This window comes from Tursiops truncatus, chromosome 10 (assembly GCF_011762595.2).
Source record: "Tursiops truncatus isolate mTurTru1 chromosome 10, mTurTru1.mat.Y, whole genome shotgun sequence".
NCBI lineage: Eukaryota > Metazoa > Chordata > Mammalia > Artiodactyla > Delphinidae > Tursiops > Tursiops truncatus.
In genome coordinates, this window is record NC_047043.1 from 50,357,877 (window position 1) to 50,377,624 (window position 19,748).

The window sequence follows — 19,748 nt, forward strand, 5'->3', positions numbered from 1 at the left end:
CTCTGCACTGTATGCCTTCTGAGCAGTGCTGCAGAGACTCAGAAAATATTCTACCTTCTGGGAGAAGAAAACGACTTGAGGACATATCCCAATACATGAAGAAAAGAAGCAGAATTAAGAACTCAAGACTGGAGAAGCTGTATAAAAGGACTGGCAGTGAGCAATGAACCCAGTTGAACATAGAGCTGAGCAAGGCTGGGACTCAGGGGAAGTAAAAAGACACTTGCCCAGGGGTAAGATTTAAAGAGGCGCCAAAACACTCAGTAGTCAAGATAAATGACATGTTCACGCAATATTTTTTAAATCAAAATTAATGCCAAAACAAAAAATGTCTTAAAGGACTCAGTCTCACCTGCCTCACACTATCTAATCCTGTTTTTATTTAAGGTTTTGATATTTTGTTCATCCTGGATTTTTTGCAATAATTTTGGTTTAAAGATATTGCATTAAAATAGCATTTACCTTAATTACTTTGGCACCCTTAAATGTGTGCTCACGGTGGGTGCCTCACTTCATTTCATCCTGTCCCAGTCCTAGAACTGAATTTAAATACTTCTTTTTGTTTGTTTCTTTGTTTGTTTGTTTGTTTTGCAGTACACGGGCCTCTCACTGTTGTGGCCTCTCCCGTTGCAGAGCACAGGCTCCGGACACGCAGGCCCAGCGGCCATGGCTCACAGGCCCAGCCACTCCGTGGCATGTGGGATCTTCCCGGACCGGGGCATGAACCTGTGTCCCCTGCATTGGCAGGTGGACTCTCAACCACCGTGCCACCAGGGAAGCCCCTAAATACTTTTTATAAACGTGATTACACAACTATGAAGTTAAAATTCTTTTAAAGAGATTTAATCATTATCACACATTATTAAGTATTCAATTAATATTTAAATACTAATAACAATAGCCCCCATATTATATTACCAAAAATTGGGAAGTCTATCTGAGAAACAAAGGAAGTTAAAGTATTCTAAGTCTTCAGCACTAAAGGAGAGAGTGAAGACACAGTGTCATTCTTGATTTTGATGATTAGAAAAACACAAGTTAAAGAATGCTTATGAACAATGCATTGTAACGACTACTAGAATTTATGTACATATTTTTTCCCAAAACACTAAAGAAAAGGGAATACAATCTGTGTAGCAAAATAAGAGGAAACAAGAAAAGCAGCATAGAAACATGAAAACAAGAAGCATAACAGAGGGACTTCCCTGGTGGCGCAGTGGTTAAGAATCTGCCTGCCAATGCAGGGGACACGTGTTCGAGCCCTGGCCCGGGAAGATCCCACATGCCGCAGAGCAACTAAGCCCGCGAGCCACAACTGCTGAAGCCCGCTCTCCACACCTACTGAAGCCTGCACACCTAGAGCCCGGGCTCCACAACAAGAGAAGCCACCACAATGATAAGTGCATGCAACACAGTGAAGAGTAGCCCCCATTCACCGCAAGTAGAGAAAGACCCAACGCAGCCACAAATAAATAAATAAATTTATTTTTAAAAAAAAAAGTGTAACAGAGACCAACAGAAAAACAACCACCAGTGTAAGGGAAAAAATAAATGGACTGCGTTATTCTTTTGAAAGATAGATTCTCAAGATTGTGTCATAAAACAAAATGCAAGTCTAAACCATATTTCATTAATCGGAAGACACAGCAATTTTCACATTTTGACGACTCTGAAGTTGGAGTTCATCTTACACTCAATGGCGTGTCATAGTTTAATTGGCAGCTTTTTCTTAGTGGCACAAAGGCTAATGGTGTGCGTTACTGTTGATGTGTTTGACAGATGAGAAAATATGCCTCACTTATAGAAAGTGACTCAGAAGATCACAAACACACCAGCAAGTACAAATGCAAAGAAGACTGGGATCAAATATTACCATGTGGCTGCTGGCTGGTGGTCAATCAGTAACTGCATGTTAATTACCTTCCACTTTCTGGTCCACCTTAACCTTTGTGAGCAGGAGACCATCAAAGATGATCCAACAGAAGAGAGGAGGAAGACAAAGGATCGGATGTCCACCAAATGGCAAACCCTGTCCTTAAACCAGGCTTTGACACACGCCTGCATCTCCTCACACCACATGCCTAAGTAGACAGAAGAATGCCAGGAAGAAGGAAAAAAAGGGTTTCTGGTTCTTTGAACCAACCAGAAGCAGAAAGAAAGCTACAGAAGATTTAACTGTGGGCTTTAAGGTTTGACCGTGGAACTGTCTTCCTCTGTCCTTAGCCTCGGTTTACACCCTGCTTGAGTGCTGGGAGCTGCAGTGCCCGTGCCAGGGCTGTGACACCTCTGCTCAGAGGCCAGTGACAGGTGAAGGTCCCTGGAAGGTCCCCTGCCTCTTCCTGTAACACAGTGAATTCACGCCTCCCAGGTTCAATCAACCTGAGAGGGGTTTTCCCAAATGGAATAAGACTGACATTTACAAACGTGGGAAAAACATAGGCATATTTATGATGAAAAGCTGGGATGTTAGGATCTAACTGCTTTCTTTACGGAGGAGCTGCCACTCAAAAAATCTGTTTATACAGTTGTAAAAAAATACTACCATCTGAAATAGTCTGCAATGCTAGCTTTTCCATTTTCTCCATATGCTGTTTACCGAAGGAATCGTCACATTTCTATCTTGGCTTTTAATCACAAAATAAGGGAAGGTGACTTATGTGGGACTCATTTTCACCAGAAGCAGCAGGTATTGAGAAAGAAGGTATAAGAGACAGGGCAAAGCAAAGAGAATCTCTGAGTGGGGAAAAGAGATGAAGGTTGAGAATCTGAAGCTGTTTCTGGAAAAAAGCGAAGCAGAGCAGAAGGAAGACGGCAACGGGCCAGAAAAGCCAAGAAGAGTACCTATAATAATAGTGTCACCGATTTGACCCTGTTGGCCAAACCCCAAAATAGGAGGAACCAATGCAACTGGCTTATTAACTGACAATCCCCACAAATCTTAAAAGAGAATGAAAAAGTCATTGGAAGGGCAAGTTAAGAAGCACATATTAAATTCCGCTCCGGTTCTCCTCTCTTCAATTACACTTGTTTTGATCTCTGGCCCTGATTTATGTCCAAGGGCATGGGCATCATCCGGCTATTCCCTGAGGCTCTGCCATCCTCGCTCCAGCAGCTCTGACCCCAATGTTCTCTCCCAACGTGCCCTGCACCCACCATTCGTTGGTACTCAGCTCTGACCTCGCACTAGAACGTGCTGGCCTGGTCACAGGTGCCTGCACTGACTTTGAAGCAAGTTCCCCACATCAAGGGTGCAATTGAGGAACTACCCAAAAGCACAGGCAGCAGACTACTCTGCCCCTAGACCACTTTAAGGTTCCAGAACCCCCCTCAAGCCCAGATTCCCAAGCAGCCCAGCCATCTCTGGAGCAGCCCTGCCTGCCTCTCCATGTAAAATCAGAGGCGCACATCTAGACTCAGGAAACCAGATGCCCACCTGCCCCACCCCGTCAATCAACTGCCTCCATCAAGATGCTGGAGGAGATCTAGTCAACAGGACAGAGGAGAGCTGCACAACACAAGCCTTGGTCACAAAGCCAAGTTACTTTATTAATTTTAGCTATAAACCTCTTCATAAACAGAAGTTAAATGAAGCATTTCAGTCCCGCGTATCTTAGAGGTAACATCAGAGACAGGCCTAGAGCCTGAAATGCATAGGTGGGAGCAGGTGAACGCTCAGGTAATTCTGGACCTTGGTCCAGTTGCTCTGCGTGTTTGAAATGAAATCAGGATCAGGGAGCAACATTTGCAGACAAAGGCTCCAGAGCCGACACATTCCCCAGAAGATGCAATGAGAGGCTACGGAAGATGAAATGCTGCAAGACCACAAATTAATTTTTGATTCTGAAGAGAGGCAGAAGGAAAAAAAATCAGTGCAGGAGTCAGAAAGCATAGAAATTTCAAGAACAATGCCCACGGATACTGGCTGTGCTAGGGGATCTGCACCCCCCGCCCCAGGCCCCTTGAACATCTAGAGGAAACCCCGACAGAGGTTGGCTTTAATGAGATTTTGATTTCCATCAACCCAGCCTGGCACTCCTTGGATATAACCATTATGTTTTTATCAGCGGGAGTCAGTCTGCTACAGCCACTATCAACCTCAAGAGCCCTGAGATTCTAAACAAACACATTTTGTGGTGACACTCCCAGGGTTGTCAGATTCTCTTATTCTGCTAGCTTGAGAGTCTGGAAATCCATTTTAACTGCAGGCAACTGAGATGCTTTGGATGCAGGAAGTGATTCCATTTCTTCCCCCAAATGTGTGGCACAGCTTTATTTATTTATTTTTGCTGCGTTGGGTCTTTGTTGCTGTGCGCGGGCTTTTCTCTAGTTGTGGCTAGCGGGGGCTACTCTTCCTTGTGGTGCACAGGCTTCTCATTGTGGTGGCTTCTCTTGTTGCAGAGCACTGGCTCTAGGCACGCGGGCTTCAGTAGTTGTGGCACACGGGCTCAGTAGTTGTGGCTCGCGGGCTCTAGAGTGCAGGCTCAGTAGTTGTGGCACACAGGCTTAGTCGCTCCATGGCATGTGGGATCTTCCCGGACCAGGGATTGAACCCGTGTCCCCTGCATTGGCAGGCGGATTCTTAACCACTGCATGTGGCACAGATTTAAAAGACACATGCAGAATGTTTTAAAACCTAAGGGGTTGTGTTATATGGAATGTAACTTTGGAAGGGTTAAGAAGACAAAGAAACAAAATAACTCTTATGATGCTTCATGCTCTATTCTCCAATCTTCAGCCAAGTTCTTTGGTAAAAATGGCTAAAAACACACAGAGATCAGCTCGGTGCTTTGTGACCACCTAGAGGGGTGGGATAGGGAGGGTGAGAGGGAGACGCAAGAGGGAGGAGATATGGGGATATATGTATACGTATAGCTGATTCACTTTGTTATAAAGCAGAAACTAACACACCATTGTAAAGCAGTTATACTCCAATAAAGATGTTAAAAAAAAAATGGCTAAAAGGAAGGGAGGATGGACAAACGGGGCCAGGCCAGGGGTGGGACAGTGAAGAGCTGCAGAAGGCAGCATGGTGGGTGGCATAGTGTCGGCAACACTGCTCGGTCTCCCCCTCCTCCCACCCCAATAGTCCTCATTTCCACCTGTCACCACATCTGAAATTCCACCGCGAGCTTTGTCCCTCCAGGCCCTTAAAAACCCCAGAGACACAATGAAAATCAGGAACAAAAATTAGAAATTTGCTAGAAAGCCACCCTGAAGAAAAATGTAAAGGATGAATTTTAGGAATAAGAAAATGGGTCAAGCTTCTATCCACTCATTCTCGGAATGAGCCTGTTCCAGAGGCTGGACATACAATCTGGTGTGAGAGGGATCCTAGGAATCTTGAGAAGCATCCGGTCTAACACTGATTTGTGCCCAAGCCCCGACGCACTCACCGAGGCTCCATCCAGATCAGGAAAAGTCAGGGAGACTCAGCATCAGAGTCCCACTTTTCAAGTGGAGAAGGAAGAAGGAAGGAGAAAAGCAGATTGGGTGCCTTCACTCTGTGCCTTGACATACATGCCCCTCCCAGCCTGTATCCTGTACCTGAATGTTTTTCCTTTTGTTACAGAAGACATTGATGGAGCCATCAGCAAAATTCAGTAAGGTCTGCAGATTAGGAAGAGGATTGTATTCATGTTAATTTCCTGAGTTTGACCACTGTGCTGTTATTACATAGGAGAGTGTCCTTTTTTTTTTCTTTCTTTTAATGAAATTTACACTGAGGTATATAAGAGTAAAGATATATACCAAGTCTGCAACTTACTCTTTAGTGGTTAGAATATTATAATAGGCTTCTATATACAGACAGAAGATAATGAAGCAAATGTCAGAAAATGTTGGCATTCAGAGTATTTGGAGATATGAGGATTTTTCATACTATGCTTGTTACTTTTCTAGACGTCTCAAATTATTTCCAAAAAAAAGTAAAGAAAAAGAAGATAGACCTCCCCTGAGAAAATTATGATGTGAGCAGGACAGTGTCCCTGGCCCCAGTTTGGGGAACCCAGAGTCCGCTGGGTGTTCCATTCTGGACTGAACAAAGGACCCCAGGCACCTGCCACAGTGGGAAGAGCCCACCTCTGGACGTGGCTCTGCCGTAGCTGGGTGGCCTCGGGCAGGTCATTTAACCCCTCTGAGCCTCAGCAACTCACCCACGTGATGGGCATAATAATATCTACTTGGTGAAGATTTCAGAAAATGTGTAGCAAAAGCCAAATGCTGACAGAATCAGCGCTTAGTACGTGATGGTGGGTATTACAGAAAGAAACCCGAATTACCCTTATACGGTTTACTGTAGGAAACCAACATCCCGCTTTTAACCTTGGTGAAAGAGGAAGGCAAAGGTGGCTTGTGGGAAGCGTGAAATACAGACTATCTGTCATAACCCAGCTATACTTTCCATCACCTGAACTGCCTCATTTCTCATTAATTAATTGAACCCTGGGCAACAAAGCTCCATGAGGCTTCAATTCGTCTCTTATTTCTAATACTTTACAATTCTATATGACATGACCAATCTCAAGCCATTTTCACCTTTATCATTTAATTTAATCTTCCCTAATATCTTTCTATGTGCTTATCGATTAAACACTTCAAAAGGATTGGAGCATCTTAAGGGGGGTTATTATTATATCTAGCTTCTTGATAAAGAACTGGAAATGCTTCTGCTATGTATTCCAGAGAAATTCTCATACCGGGCCCTGAGGGGACAGGAAAGGGATGGGGGAGCGGGTGTCCAGAGAGCAGGAGGTAAGGCGGGTGTCCATCAGGAGAAGGTGCGGAGCCAAGTGTTGGGGGACGCACTCCACAGGCACAGTTAGAAATAGTGGACTAGGGCTTCCCTGGTGGTGCAGTGGTTGAGAGTCCGCCTGCCGATGCAGGGGACGCGGGTTCGTGCCCCGGTCCGGGAAGATCCCACATGCCGCGGAGCGGCTGGGTGCGTGAGCCATGACCGCTGAGCCTGCGCGTCCGGAGCCTGTGCTCCGCAACGGGAGAGGCCAAAGCAGTGAGAGGCCCGCGTACCAAAAAAAAAAAAAAAAAAAAAAAAAAGAAATAGTGGACTAGAGGCTGCATAGCAATGAGTCTTGCAAACACAACACTGAGTGCAAAATTCACAAACGCAATGCAACGGAGAACAGGGTGCCAGCACGTCTCAAAGTAGTTTCAGAGTATTCATGGAAACACGTTAAATTGTGCATAGGATGGCAATTGCTAATGGGTAAAACAGAAATAAAAATATAGCCCAAGCGAGGTGGGGAAGGAAGAAGGGGTAAATGGAGAAGCGCTTGGATAAAAGGCGAGATGGATGGATTTAAAGGAGGAAGGCGATGGCAGACAGACACACGCATGCGTACATCGGAGAGCGTGCACTTGCAGCCCCGGGCGGGCCCCCGGAGGTCTTACCCGAGGCCCCGGGCCTGTGGCTGGGCTGACCGGCCTGGTGCAGGCTCTGCTGGAGCAGGCTCAGGCACTCCCCAAGGCAGCTGAGGGTGGCAGCAGAGGTAGCTTTCAGGAGTAGCAGGTCCTGGTCCAAGGCAGTGAGGGGCCCGGACCCCGGCAGAGACTCAATGGCATGCACCAGGTTCTTCTGCTGTCCCTCCACCTGGGTCATCATCTGCGGAACGGGAAGACAGCGAGGAGGTGAGGGTTGAAGTCCTCTCTTCCACAGGCGGGGAGCCAGCGCTTAAACCACAGGAGTGGATGAAAGTGCGGGGGAAGTGGTGAGAGACAGCATCACCACCCAGACTGCCAGCTGCGTGGGAGACAGCTCGGAGGGTGCTCGGCGCACAGCCCTCCTGGGATGATGCAGGCCTGGGTGAAATCTACCTGGGTGCATCCACGCAAAGGCACGCCTCTAGAGCTCTGATCACAAGAGGGTTTTAGAACTTTAGAGCTGAAAGGGACCATCGGGGCCACCTGGGTGTATCGGTTTACAGATCTTTGGAAGGTAATAGTAAATATACTAAAAGTATAGAAGTCTTGTGACCAACTTTAAGGTCCTTGGACCACGGAAGGTTATCTGAGACGGTGGAAGCGTGTGGCTTTGCCTCAGAGCAAGGTTAATTCCATGCTTTCCTTCCAGCTGCAATCCATCCCTAACTCCCTGGCAGTCCTATTCGAAGTTCAAGAAATAGAAGTGACATCTGGGGCTGGCATTTGTGGGGGTGAGATCAGACCGAGGCCAGTGCCGACCCACTCTGACCCCAAAATGCTACGAGAGCCCGCGACTTCCTTAACACCGTGTGTAGGGTGACAGGAGGAGGAGAAAAACTGGGAGTTCTAGAGCCAGCCCTGCTCCATGGCTGAAGCTGTGACAAACCAGTAACCCTGTGTTGTGGCCTGGCTTCAGTTCGTAAGCTATAGACAAGCAGTGTCTCCTTGGACAAATGAAGGAGAAAGGAACTCAAGAACTAGAAAAGGACTTCACTGGTGATCTTGTGAAGTTCATGCCTCTCCTGTTTTACAACTTATCTCACTAAGCAAGATGATGAGCATAAATTGCATGGCAAACAAACAAACAGTCGAGCTGATACATGGAGGAACTAAAGCAGCCTGCCCAAGGTCACAGGGTCACAGGTCAGCATCAGAGGCAGGAACCAACTCCTGTTCTCTGGACTCCGGTTCACTGTTCCTTAAGCATCCCTCACAAAAGCCATCCTTTAATTTGAAGCAATCGCTCCTGCTTTGTCACTGTCATCCCAGGAGGATCCTTGTTACCATCAAGATGCCACCAGCTGGGAAGAAGCAATACTCTGTAAGCACTGCTGGACTTGGACACAAAACTCAGCCCATGCTTTGGCTTATTTTTCTATTTTCTTTCTGCTATTTCCTATCACTCTGTGTAGTCATCTCCTTAAAAAAAAAAAAAAGTCTCCCCCATTGCAATCCTACTTACCAATATCAGTGCCCTTACTTCAAAAAGATTTTTTAAAATATCGACATTAAACGTATTACATGCCCATCCTCTGGCCATGTAAATTATTTTTTGCAGATTAGAGAGTTTATACCTAGCCATTCTGGCTCTTAAAACAGTACCTGGGGCATAATAGGAGCTCAATAAGAATTCATTTCTCCTTCAGGTCTTTGCTGAAGAGCTGCCTTCTCAGGAAAGCTTCCTGAACCACATAATTTAAAATAAAAAAAAAAAAAAATAGAGAGTATAAAATCATATGTCCAACCAAAACCCTGGCACTCCTGTGCTCCTTCCCAACTTACTTTTCTCCATAGCACTTACCATCTTCCAACCCAACTTGTAATTTACTTATTTCTTATGTTCATCTGTACTAGTGTGAAAGCAAGGACCATTCTATCTGTGATGTTCACTGATGGATCTGTTGAAAGAATGAACGAAACCCCAGGGTCCCTTTTTTCTCACTGAGGCGCAAGAGAGTCTGTTTATGACACAAAGTCTACACAAATCATTATAGTCTATTAGGACAACATGGCTGAAGATTCAGTAAAAATAATACCTCCGTTATCAGTTTAGGTTTGCCAAGAAAATGGTTAAATTTAACACTGAAAATGTTTTTATACTCTTCGACAGTCAACTCTATGTAGAACTGCTAACATTTAGGGAGAAGTTGATTTCAAGCTACTTGTTGTAGTCAGCATTTCTGTAAATTCCTACCATAAAATCTTGTCTTAGAAAAATGATGTGTTGAAAGGGAAGAAGCAAATATAATGATGGAATGTAAATGTATATTATGTATGTATATGTATAAATGTATATTATGTTCTTGACTACTATGGACGATAACATAATGCTTAAAAGGTGAGTAAAATGAAGCCATTAAATATGGAATATACTCCTTTTTAATCAACGAAAAGGAGAACTGTATTCCAATTATATAGTATAGGATAAGTACTTGTTATTTCACAAGCATAAAATATGATGCGAATCTCAGGTAATAAAAACACAAAAGTGACTTCCAGAATCTTCTACCCTATTACAACAGAGGCAGGTTCCCAGAGATGGAAGGCACGTATCTGCTCTCTAGAAAGCATTCAACAGGGTTTATCGGAGCCTGTTGCCAGCGCCAAGAGGCAGGACAGCCTCCAGCAAAGGACGTCTGAACCGGCAGTGGATGGATTTGACGTTTACAATGACTGCAGAACGGCTGGTGCTGAGTGGGAGGGGGCAGGGGTGCCACACGCCCCACAAGTCAAGGCAGACCTTTCCTGCTCAAAATGCCGAGAGCGCTCCCTGAGTGACCCTGTGCTACAGACTTACCAGGGACCAGACACTGGACGGATTTCAGCATCTTTCTTGGTACACTGAGCACTAAAACGAGCTTAGCACAGCGCGTGACACACAGGAGACACCGAGAGTCATTTTCTCCCCTTTTCCATGTGACGCAAAACAGAACTTTAGTCTTTAAACACACAATCGATGCCAACCTTCACTTTCTATTAGCATCATCAGGCTCCAAAAGAAACTGAACGAACCCTGAAAGCAACACAGGACTCCCAGCCTCAGCGCTTGTATATCACGCTTATCACTGCTTTAACTTTTCTCACACTGGGAGGCACTGATGGAGAACCTTCATCAGACTTGGGAAGAACAAGTTTTAGCTGTTTTTTCCATATCTAATTTTAATGAAGGGCACATATGAGAAGATGTCTCAAAGCTGTACATGACAAAAACACCAACAACAAAGTCCCAAAGCAGCTCCCTCTGCCCTGCAAGGTTCCCACACCCTCAACACAAGAGCAAAGCACGGCCAGTGACGGCCACCAGCCTTTGAACTCCTTGAACCACTAATTACATAAGTTTCAAGTCAGAGCTCTAAACACTTCTTCTGAAGCACAACGTCAACAATGTGTGGTGTTTAAAAACCAAAAAAAAAAAAAAAAAAAAAGCACGCATTTCATTTCTTGTGGCGTTTGGCTTCTACAATCAGGGGTATCGCCATCTTGTTAACACAGGTGCAAAATGGGACCCCCGTGAAATTTCAGAGATCCACCCCCTGGGAATGTCAACTCTGAGGTTGTGAAGTAGTCTAACTTTAGGTCAAATCCAACTTCACAGGGAAAGAAAAAAGGTCCACTTCTCCTAGCACAAACAATGGCATGTGCACTGCAAAATCAAAGCTAAGAAAGTCAGTGGCTGCAGATTTTACGGTTTTATTTCACTGAAGCTGAAACCAAAGCTGAAGGCAAAGACCAAAACCCAGTGACATCAGCTCAACAAGATGAGATCCTGCTAAAGAGGGAACTGAGGAGGGGGCAGCAAGGGGGCAGCAGCTACACTCGCTCGCCTTGATGGCCTCAGACCGTTCTGACCTGCAAAGCTTGGTGTAGGTTTTGAGAGGCGCCGGAAAGGTCCAGTCCTGACAGGCTAGACATCAACGAATACCAGCTCCTCACTCATCCGTCCGTCAGTAACCAAAGCAGCAGCAGCAGGCTCGGATTTCTTATCCGAATGTCACCAGGGCTGCCAGCCTTGCTTGGCCGAGCCTTCTGGGTTCACAGACTCCCTGGGACCTTCAGTAACTCAATCCCTCTTGCCTGGAAGGAGAACAAACAATTCGATGCCAACTTCAAGGTGGCCTTGGTTTGACATTTCTCCTCAGCCTGGTGGAATTCCAGAGCCCCTTCTAAGTCTCCCGTCTGGGTCAGGGATCACTCCTTGGCTAACTCAGGCTTCAAAGACCTTGGAACCAAAACTAACTAACTAGCTAACTAAAACTAACACTTCTCTCTCTCTCTCTCTCTCTCTCTCTCTCTCTCTCTCTGTCTCTCTCTCTCTCTGTCTCTCTCTCTCTCTCTCACACACACACACACACACACACACACACACACACAGAGCTTACTATCTCCATTAACACAGATTTACTATTCAACGACCCTCATTAGCATTACTTTAAAATTCCAGACTCCCCACCCCAGAAATGGCTTTGACGGCTCCTTACAGAAGCTTCCTGAAATATCCATCAGCTCTTTAATGGAAGCCATAAACATAACAGTGTGCACCCTAAAATTTGTAAAACGCCTTGTCTCAAAGTCCCTGCCTTGTTTCCACCAATCCTGAGCCATTGTCTCTTGATCCCAATCAAGTCCCTGTATTGTCAACCAAAGTTCTAATTCTGTATCCAGACGCTGCCCTCCTGGCTGGGAGATGCTGCCCCATGGAGGTGGCATTTCTCCCACAGCGTGAACAATAAAGTCCCTTGGCCTTGTCATCAGAGGGTGGTGGTGACATTTGGAGAGGCAACAACCCAACCTCTACAGCCTTTCTCCCTGTTTCTGAGTGTTGGGAACCCAGTTAAGGCCTGGCCTCAGCTGAACAATTTCTCCCTCTTGCTGAGTCGCTTCCCTGACCCTCAGCCTGCCTCCTGCACTCCCTGGGCTTTGTCTGTTGTTCCAGCTCTTGGCATAACCGGAATGTTAGCAAGCCAAGAGTTTCCTTGAAGCAGGGTCCCGGGTCCCTTTGCACCGCTCTCCGTGGTCCCAAGCACGACCCCACGGAGGCCAGTCCTAAACATCTCCTGGACTCCCAAATCTCTCTCCAGGCTCATCCGGTGAGCAGACAAAGAAAACCCCATCGAGTGGGCAGATCTTCAAATCCACACTACTTGATAGGAGTAAGAGAGTGACAGTGACAATACGGAACAAAGATGAGCGGGAGGAAACAGGGTCCCTCTCCAGGGGTGAGGCTGCCAGCTACACAGATGAGGTTACAGATAAAGAGGAAGAACAGGTGACAAAACACAGGAAGAGAATAGAGAAACCAACGTAAGAAACCAACTATAAACCAAGGGAAACCAAAATTCCACCTTTTAAAGTATCCAACATCAAAACAACCTACTGTCTTCTAGGCAGAGGAGTGAATTATGACGGAGTTACTGTTGCCTGGGCATATGTAAATTTAACCATCTGAAATACAGGCCTTAATCATCTTGTCATCTTTGTTGAGTTTTTCAAATAAATAGTAACATGGGCAGTTGAATTTTAAATTTAATTTGGAAGCCTAAATTGTAGTGAAAATTTCTTCAGAGATATTGCTCTGAAATTCAACTTTCAATAAAAATTTTAATTGGAAAAAAAAAAATGGGAGAAAGAAGGAAAGATCTCCCCAAAATTGACCATTAGATCTTTGATGACCTAACTACATGTGTCCGCAAACTTCTATAAAAGGCCAGGGAGTAAATATTTAAGGATTGGCAAACCATGGGATCTCTGACTGCTCAGCCTGGCCCCTGCGGCTGGAAGGCAGGCAGAGTCCCCGTGTGAACACTTGGGTGAGGCTGTGCCCACATACAACTAGCATTTGACTCATCTCGGTTTGGATGTCAGATGATTCTCTTTTCTCATTCAATGTGTGATTTTATTGGTTCTTGGAGTGACTGGTGATTTCTGACCATATCCTGGACATTTTGGCTATCGTGTTAGGAGATTCCAGGTCCAATGTGAATTTTTTTAGGAGGCAATCACATGTTTAGGTTGAGCACACAAGCCCTAGCCTACTTTTATGGCCCGTGGTTTCAATGACAATCTAATTTCAGACACTTTGTGGGGCTATTTTGATCTGCTTGGTTTATCTCCTGTCCCGGGGTCTCCATTGGTCCCTGCTGGTCTACCTGAGAGTCCAGACCTTCCACACAGGGGACAGGTGCCTGTTTTGGCAGGATCCCCCTTGCCCTCAGCTCTGGGTGGGGGAGGGGAATCTCAGGCCTGAAGTCATTTTTATGCCTTTGGGCAGAAAAGTTTGCTTTCCTCTCAAAGGTATGTAACTGCATACATATTATTTCCACTTCCAAGTTGAAGGCTGCTTCCTAAGCAGATCTAACTAGCCAGATGGAAGACTGTCAAGCACCAGTCATTCATTTTTTTGGTTACAGAATTTATTCTCTCTTTTAGAAAATTGACAGAAGAGAAGCATTCATCATTTCTACATTTTTACCTACTTTCTGGATTTATACCCACTTTGCTGGACCTCAGGGGGTACGACTGAGGCTGACTGTTACCAGATGACTTACGCGCTGACTCCAGATCTCTCTGTCCACCCCCACCACTGGGAGGCAGGACAGGCTACTGGCATTTTTAGTTCAACATTCTGACACGTGGCCTTTATCATGTGAGACTAGGGGAATAGAAATGAAAGAAAAGAGTGGTTGAAAGGCCAATCCAGAGATGAAGGACATCCATCCTGGTCCCTCCATAGTTTCAATATGAGAACGTGAGTGTTACCAAGAAGTCTCAGTGCTATTTATACAGCAGCCCATGCCATCCAAGGTAAAAGGCAAAAGGCAAAGGCAAAATTCTGAACTGCACATGCACATACTCAGAAACACTTTCTGAAGATATGGGGATGGGTCCACACATTTCTTAAAAACGGATTCTCTTCTGTCTTACCTTCACTTTTGGCTTTTCTACAATCATTTCCTCGCCACCCCCAGTAATAACTCCACATTGCTCAAATATGAAATGCACATTTTATCTTTACCAACTCCCAAAAGACAAACCCATACTGAAATGTTCAAGAACTATGAGATCATAAACAGAAAAACAAACAACCCAATCAAAAAATGGGCAGAAGACTTAAATAAACATCCCTCCAAAGAAGAAATACAAAGGGCCAATAGGCACATGAAAAGATGCTCAACATCGCTAATTATTAGAGAAATGCAAATCAAAACTACAGTGAGGTACCACACCTCACACCAGTCAGAATGGCCATCGTCAAAAAGTCTACAAATAATAGATGCTGGAGAGGGTGTGGAGAAAAGGGAATTCCCTACACTGCTGGTGGGAATGTAAGCTGGTGCAGCCACTGTGGAAAACAGTACGGAGGTTTCTCAGAAAACTAATAATAGAGCTACCATATGATCCATCAATCCCATTCCTGGGCCTATATCCAGACACAAATCTAATTCACAAAGATACATGCACCCTATGTTCATAGCAGCACTATTCACAAAAGCCAAGACATGGAAGCAACCTAAATGTCCACTGACAGAGGAATGGATAAAGAAGATGTGGTACATACATACAATGGAATACTACTCAGCCATGAAAAAGAACAAAATAATGCCATTTGCAGCAACATGGATGTAACTAGAGATTATCATAATAAGTGAAGTAAGTCAGAAAGACAAATACCATATGATATCACTTATATGTGGAATCTAAAATATGTCACAAATGAACCTATCTACAAACAGAAACAGACTCACAGACAGACAACAGACTTGTGGTTGCTGGGGGGTGGGGAGGCGGGAGAGGGATGGAGTGGGAGTTTGGGGTTAGTAGATGCAAATTATTATATACAGGATGGATAAACAACAAGGTCCTACTGTATAGCACAGGGAACTATAGTCAATATCCTGAGATAAACCATAATAAGAAAGAATATAAAAAAGAATGTGTATGTGTGTGTGCATATATATATATATATATATATATATATATATAACTGAGTCACCTTACTGTACAGCAGAAATTAACATAACACTGTAAATCAACTATATGTCAAAAAAGAGAAAAGAACTATGAGATCATAGCATTCATGGGCAAAGGAACCTATGGCTGTCAAGTCTGTCTCCTTCATTTTGCAAGCAGGAAATCTGGGTTCAGAGAAGCCAGGAGTCCGTGCTGAGGTCACACACAGCTTCACCTGTAGTGGCAGCCCTCACTCTCCTCCTCTCCTCCTACAGTGGGGCGGCTCCACTCCGAGGCACGATCTGATATACTTCCTCCTCTTTCCTTCTCTTATTCGGGAAGCACAATACCCTTTCTGCCTCAGAAAACAACTATGGTGACAGTGACGTTTCTTCCACTGTCCCTCACCCCACCTTTTCTCACCACCTGGAAACAACTTGTTTTCGTTATTCTGATTACAAAAGGCTGACTCACACCATCAATCATCCCAACAAAATCAGAAAGTAAATACAGTTCTAAGAAAGGAAGTAAAAATTACCTGAAATCCTAATTCTTAGAGATAAGCCCTAACATTCTGGTATTACTCTGACTCTTCCAATTTATACAAACACACACACACACACACACACACACACACACACATACACACACACAGTATTATTTTATTTAACAGGATATCCCTTATATATAATTGTATAACCTTTACCACTTGAAATGCATCATCTCTTATAGCTGGGAGTTACTTCAAAATACTCCAGTGGTGTTGGTGGGGGATAGGATGAAATGATACTGGCTTTGGGGATGCTGAAGCTGTTGGTGGTGACATGGAGGTTTAATATTATCTTCTCTAATGTTTTTAGGTTTGAAATTTTTCAAAATAATGAGTCTTTTTTAATAGGGGGGAAATACATCATTATGGGTTGAATTGTGTCCCTCCAAAATTCATATGTTGACATCCCACACCCTCAGTACCTTAAATGTGACCTAACTTGGAGACAGGATTTTTTTTTTTTTGGTAGAGAGAAATATAGCCTTTATTTTATAATAACTTGAAATGAAATATAATCTACAAAAATATTGAATCAGGTGTGTTGTACACCTGAAATTAATATAACATTGTAAATCAACTATACCTCAATAAAAAAAAATTATTAGAAAAATATAGGAGTTTCTTGTAGGATTAAAGATGATGAACAACCAACTCTCAGAAAGGACAAGAACAGGGCTGAGATTTGGGGACTCTCAGTAGCAGAAACCTGAGGATCCCCTCTCTAGGGGCTGCCATGAAGGGTTCCAAACTTGCTGCACGTGTGCATGACTCCAATCACATTTTTTCAAATTCTCAGGAAAGAAAGTATGACTGGCTGTTACCAAGGAGTTTCAATCCTTGCTGCAATCAAGGAGAAAGGTTCTTTGCAGAGGTCGTCAGGGTAAAATCAGGTCATTAGCATGGCCCTAATCCAATATGACTGGTGTCCTTAGAAAACGAGGAAATTAGGACCCAGACACGCACAGAGGGCAGGTGAGAGAAGCCGTGGGAGAAGACTGATTTATAAGCCAAGGAGAGAGACCTGGAACAGACTCTCACAGTCCTCAGAAGGCACCACCCTGCCAATGCCTGGACTGAGGGCTTCTAGCATCCATCACTGGGAGACAAAGTACCAGTCGGTGGTACTTTGATACCGCAGCCCCAGAAAGCTAATACACACATCACAGACATCTTTCCACAGATCTCACTGTAGTGGCTGCATCATGGAAGAGCTTTTCACTCCAAGCAAAGTCAACCCTGGCTCTGGAGCAGAAGCTCCTTGCTTGCAATGTCACCATCACATCTTCTCATGGAATTTTTGCTAAAGGAAAACTGAGGTGGAGAATGCATTTTCAGAATGAGGTAACAGAATATGCTGACACAAATGTTAAAAAGTATTATTATGGCTTCCCTGGTGGCACAGTGGTTGAGAATCCACCTGCCAAGAAAGGGGTTGCAGGTTCGAGCCCTGGTCTGGGAAGATCCCACATGCTATGGAGCAACTAAGCCCGTGCACCAGAACTGCTGAGCCTGTGCTCTGGAGCCAGCGAGCCACAACTGCTGGGCCCACGTGCCACAACTACTGAAGCCCACGTACCGCAAAGAGGAGTGGCCTCCGCTCGCCGCAACTAAAGAAAAGCCTGCACAGAGCAATGAAGACCGAAAGCAGCCAAAAATAAATAAATAAAATTTTTTTTAAGTATTATTTTTTCACTCCACCTGTCTGTACTGAATGTTAAGTTGGTAATGAGGGGTGCCAGGTACAAAAGGAATGGTCTCTTATCCTGTTCTCAACGAAAACACCATAGGCCAACAGAAGGACTGTGAGTAAAAGGTAAGGAGTCAGGAAATCACCACCTTGTTTCATCCCTCATCGCTCTGTACCTCTGCCTCCCTCATACAGGCACAGCCCCGGCAGGGTGCTGGATGCGATAAAGGCGCTCACCCTTACCAGCACAAGGCTGGCCTCCCCCGCATTACACCCACGACCCGGGCTTTGGTGGAAGTGCCACCCACTGCTGGTTTTCATTATAAATCTCTCTCTCTTTTTTTTTTTTAAACAAAAACAATACTTATCACGGAAAAAAACACCCCACATAGTAAAATAGAAGAAAAAAATACCCATAACATATCCCAAACTAGAGAAATAAGTATTAAAATTTTGGTATACATACAACAGTTTTATGCACAAATATGTACTTTTACTTTTTACGAAAGTGGTTGCACATCATAATATTGCTTTTTTTAAAATTCCATATACCATGTTGAATTGTAACAATACTATTTACGATACTGCAGGTCATTCCAGCACATAAATGGGCCACAATTTATTGCCCAATTCTCTATCACTGGACCTTACAATGAGGTCTAACTTTCTTCTCTGCGACAAATTACAATTCCACAAACTTCTCTGTAGGTAGATCTCAGCATAAATTTGTAATGATTTCCTTAAAATAAACTCCTAGAAGAGGAGTTGCTGAATTTAAGGGTATTTAACATTAATTTTTAAGCCTTTTGAGAAATACTGCCAGCTCACCATCGAAAAAAAATTGTTATCGATTTGTTTTCCCTCAGCAGTGTGTGAGCTGTCCTCTTTCTTATTAGCACTCTCTAAAACTCATCTTTTTTTCATAACCAATTTCACAGGCAAAAAAACTCAGAAAATGAAAACCAGTATCTTTTTAAAATTTTAATTCATTGCACATGTCCCTGTATACTATGGGGCTAAAAAAAGGTTAAGAAATTTCTACAACGAGCAGTAAATAAGCCCTAGAGACCTAATGCACAGTATGATGAATATACACAATAATATTGTACTAAAATCATCCAGCTTGCTAAGTGACTAGAACTTAATTACTCCAACCACTAAAAAGAAGGGATAATTATGTAATGTGACAGAGGTGCTGAATCTCACTACAATGGCAATCCTATTATCCTGTGTATATGTATCAAATTAACATGCGGTACACCTTAAATTTACAGAATGTTACATGTAAAATATACTTAACAAAAAAGAAGTTTCCATATCCAGTAAAGAAAATTCAAGCATATAAGACTAAAGGGAGTCCAGAGAGCACGCTTCTTTCATCAGGGTGGAAGCAGCCATGTGGATGGGGGGGTAGGTGTAGGGCAAGGGACAAGGGGGCCCCAGCGATGGAAGGAAAGCTACACAGCCCTGGCTGGGAGGGGAAGGATGACCAGGAGAACCCACTGGATTCAGAAAGCTCATGAAGAAGCCATAGCTCTCTCCTAAAAGGTCCAAGGACAAAGAGACAATGGGAAACAATGCCCGAGGTGCCCACACCCTCCTCATGCCAGAGGGAGCGTCTACCTGGACCCTGTCCTACTGCCTGCTCTGCCCCCAGGACCCACTGGATAAGGGCAGGACTGTCCACCTTTGCCAAGCTCGCCAAGCAAGGTCCTGTGTCTGATCTGAATCCAGCATCTAAGCTGAAGAGGAAAGCAGAAACTGGCTCTTGGCTTTCCCACGTTCCTCCGTCTCAACTTCTCCATCAACTTCCGGTACAGCAGTCACACCAGTCACAGCCATCGACATGAATAATAGAAGCAGGGCCATTTCACGTCCGGACCAAGGGGGAGCCTTACAGTTTACAAAGTGCTACCACACTCATCATCTCTCACTCTCCCAGCTCTGCCCTGCTCCCAAGGCAGGCTGGTCATCGTGATTCCTGTTTTACACGACCCTGGGGCCCAAATCATAATCCGTGCAAGTGGAGATGTGAGGACTGAAGTGCAGTGTCCTGGACCCAAACTTCTCTGCCCCTCTGCCTCACTCCCAGGAGGCACGCAGAACGGCACTGCCCTAGACGATTCGTGA

General features: G+C 44.5%; 1 protein-coding gene across 12 annotated transcripts in view; it reads right to left on the reverse strand.

Moving 5' to 3' along the window:
- The window catches only part of OSBPL10 (oxysterol binding protein like 10), a 376,374-nt gene that overhangs the window by 76,206 nt on the left and 280,420 nt on the right, over positions 1–19,748 (reverse strand). For all 12 annotated transcript variants that reach the window (XM_073810946.1, XM_073810944.1, XM_033864521.2 and 9 more), the window contains one exon: positions 7,405–7,615. In XM_073810946.1, coding sequence (XP_073667047.1) covers positions 7,405–7,615 — 211 coding nt within the window. The remainder of the gene's footprint in view (positions 1–7,404; positions 7,616–19,748) is intronic.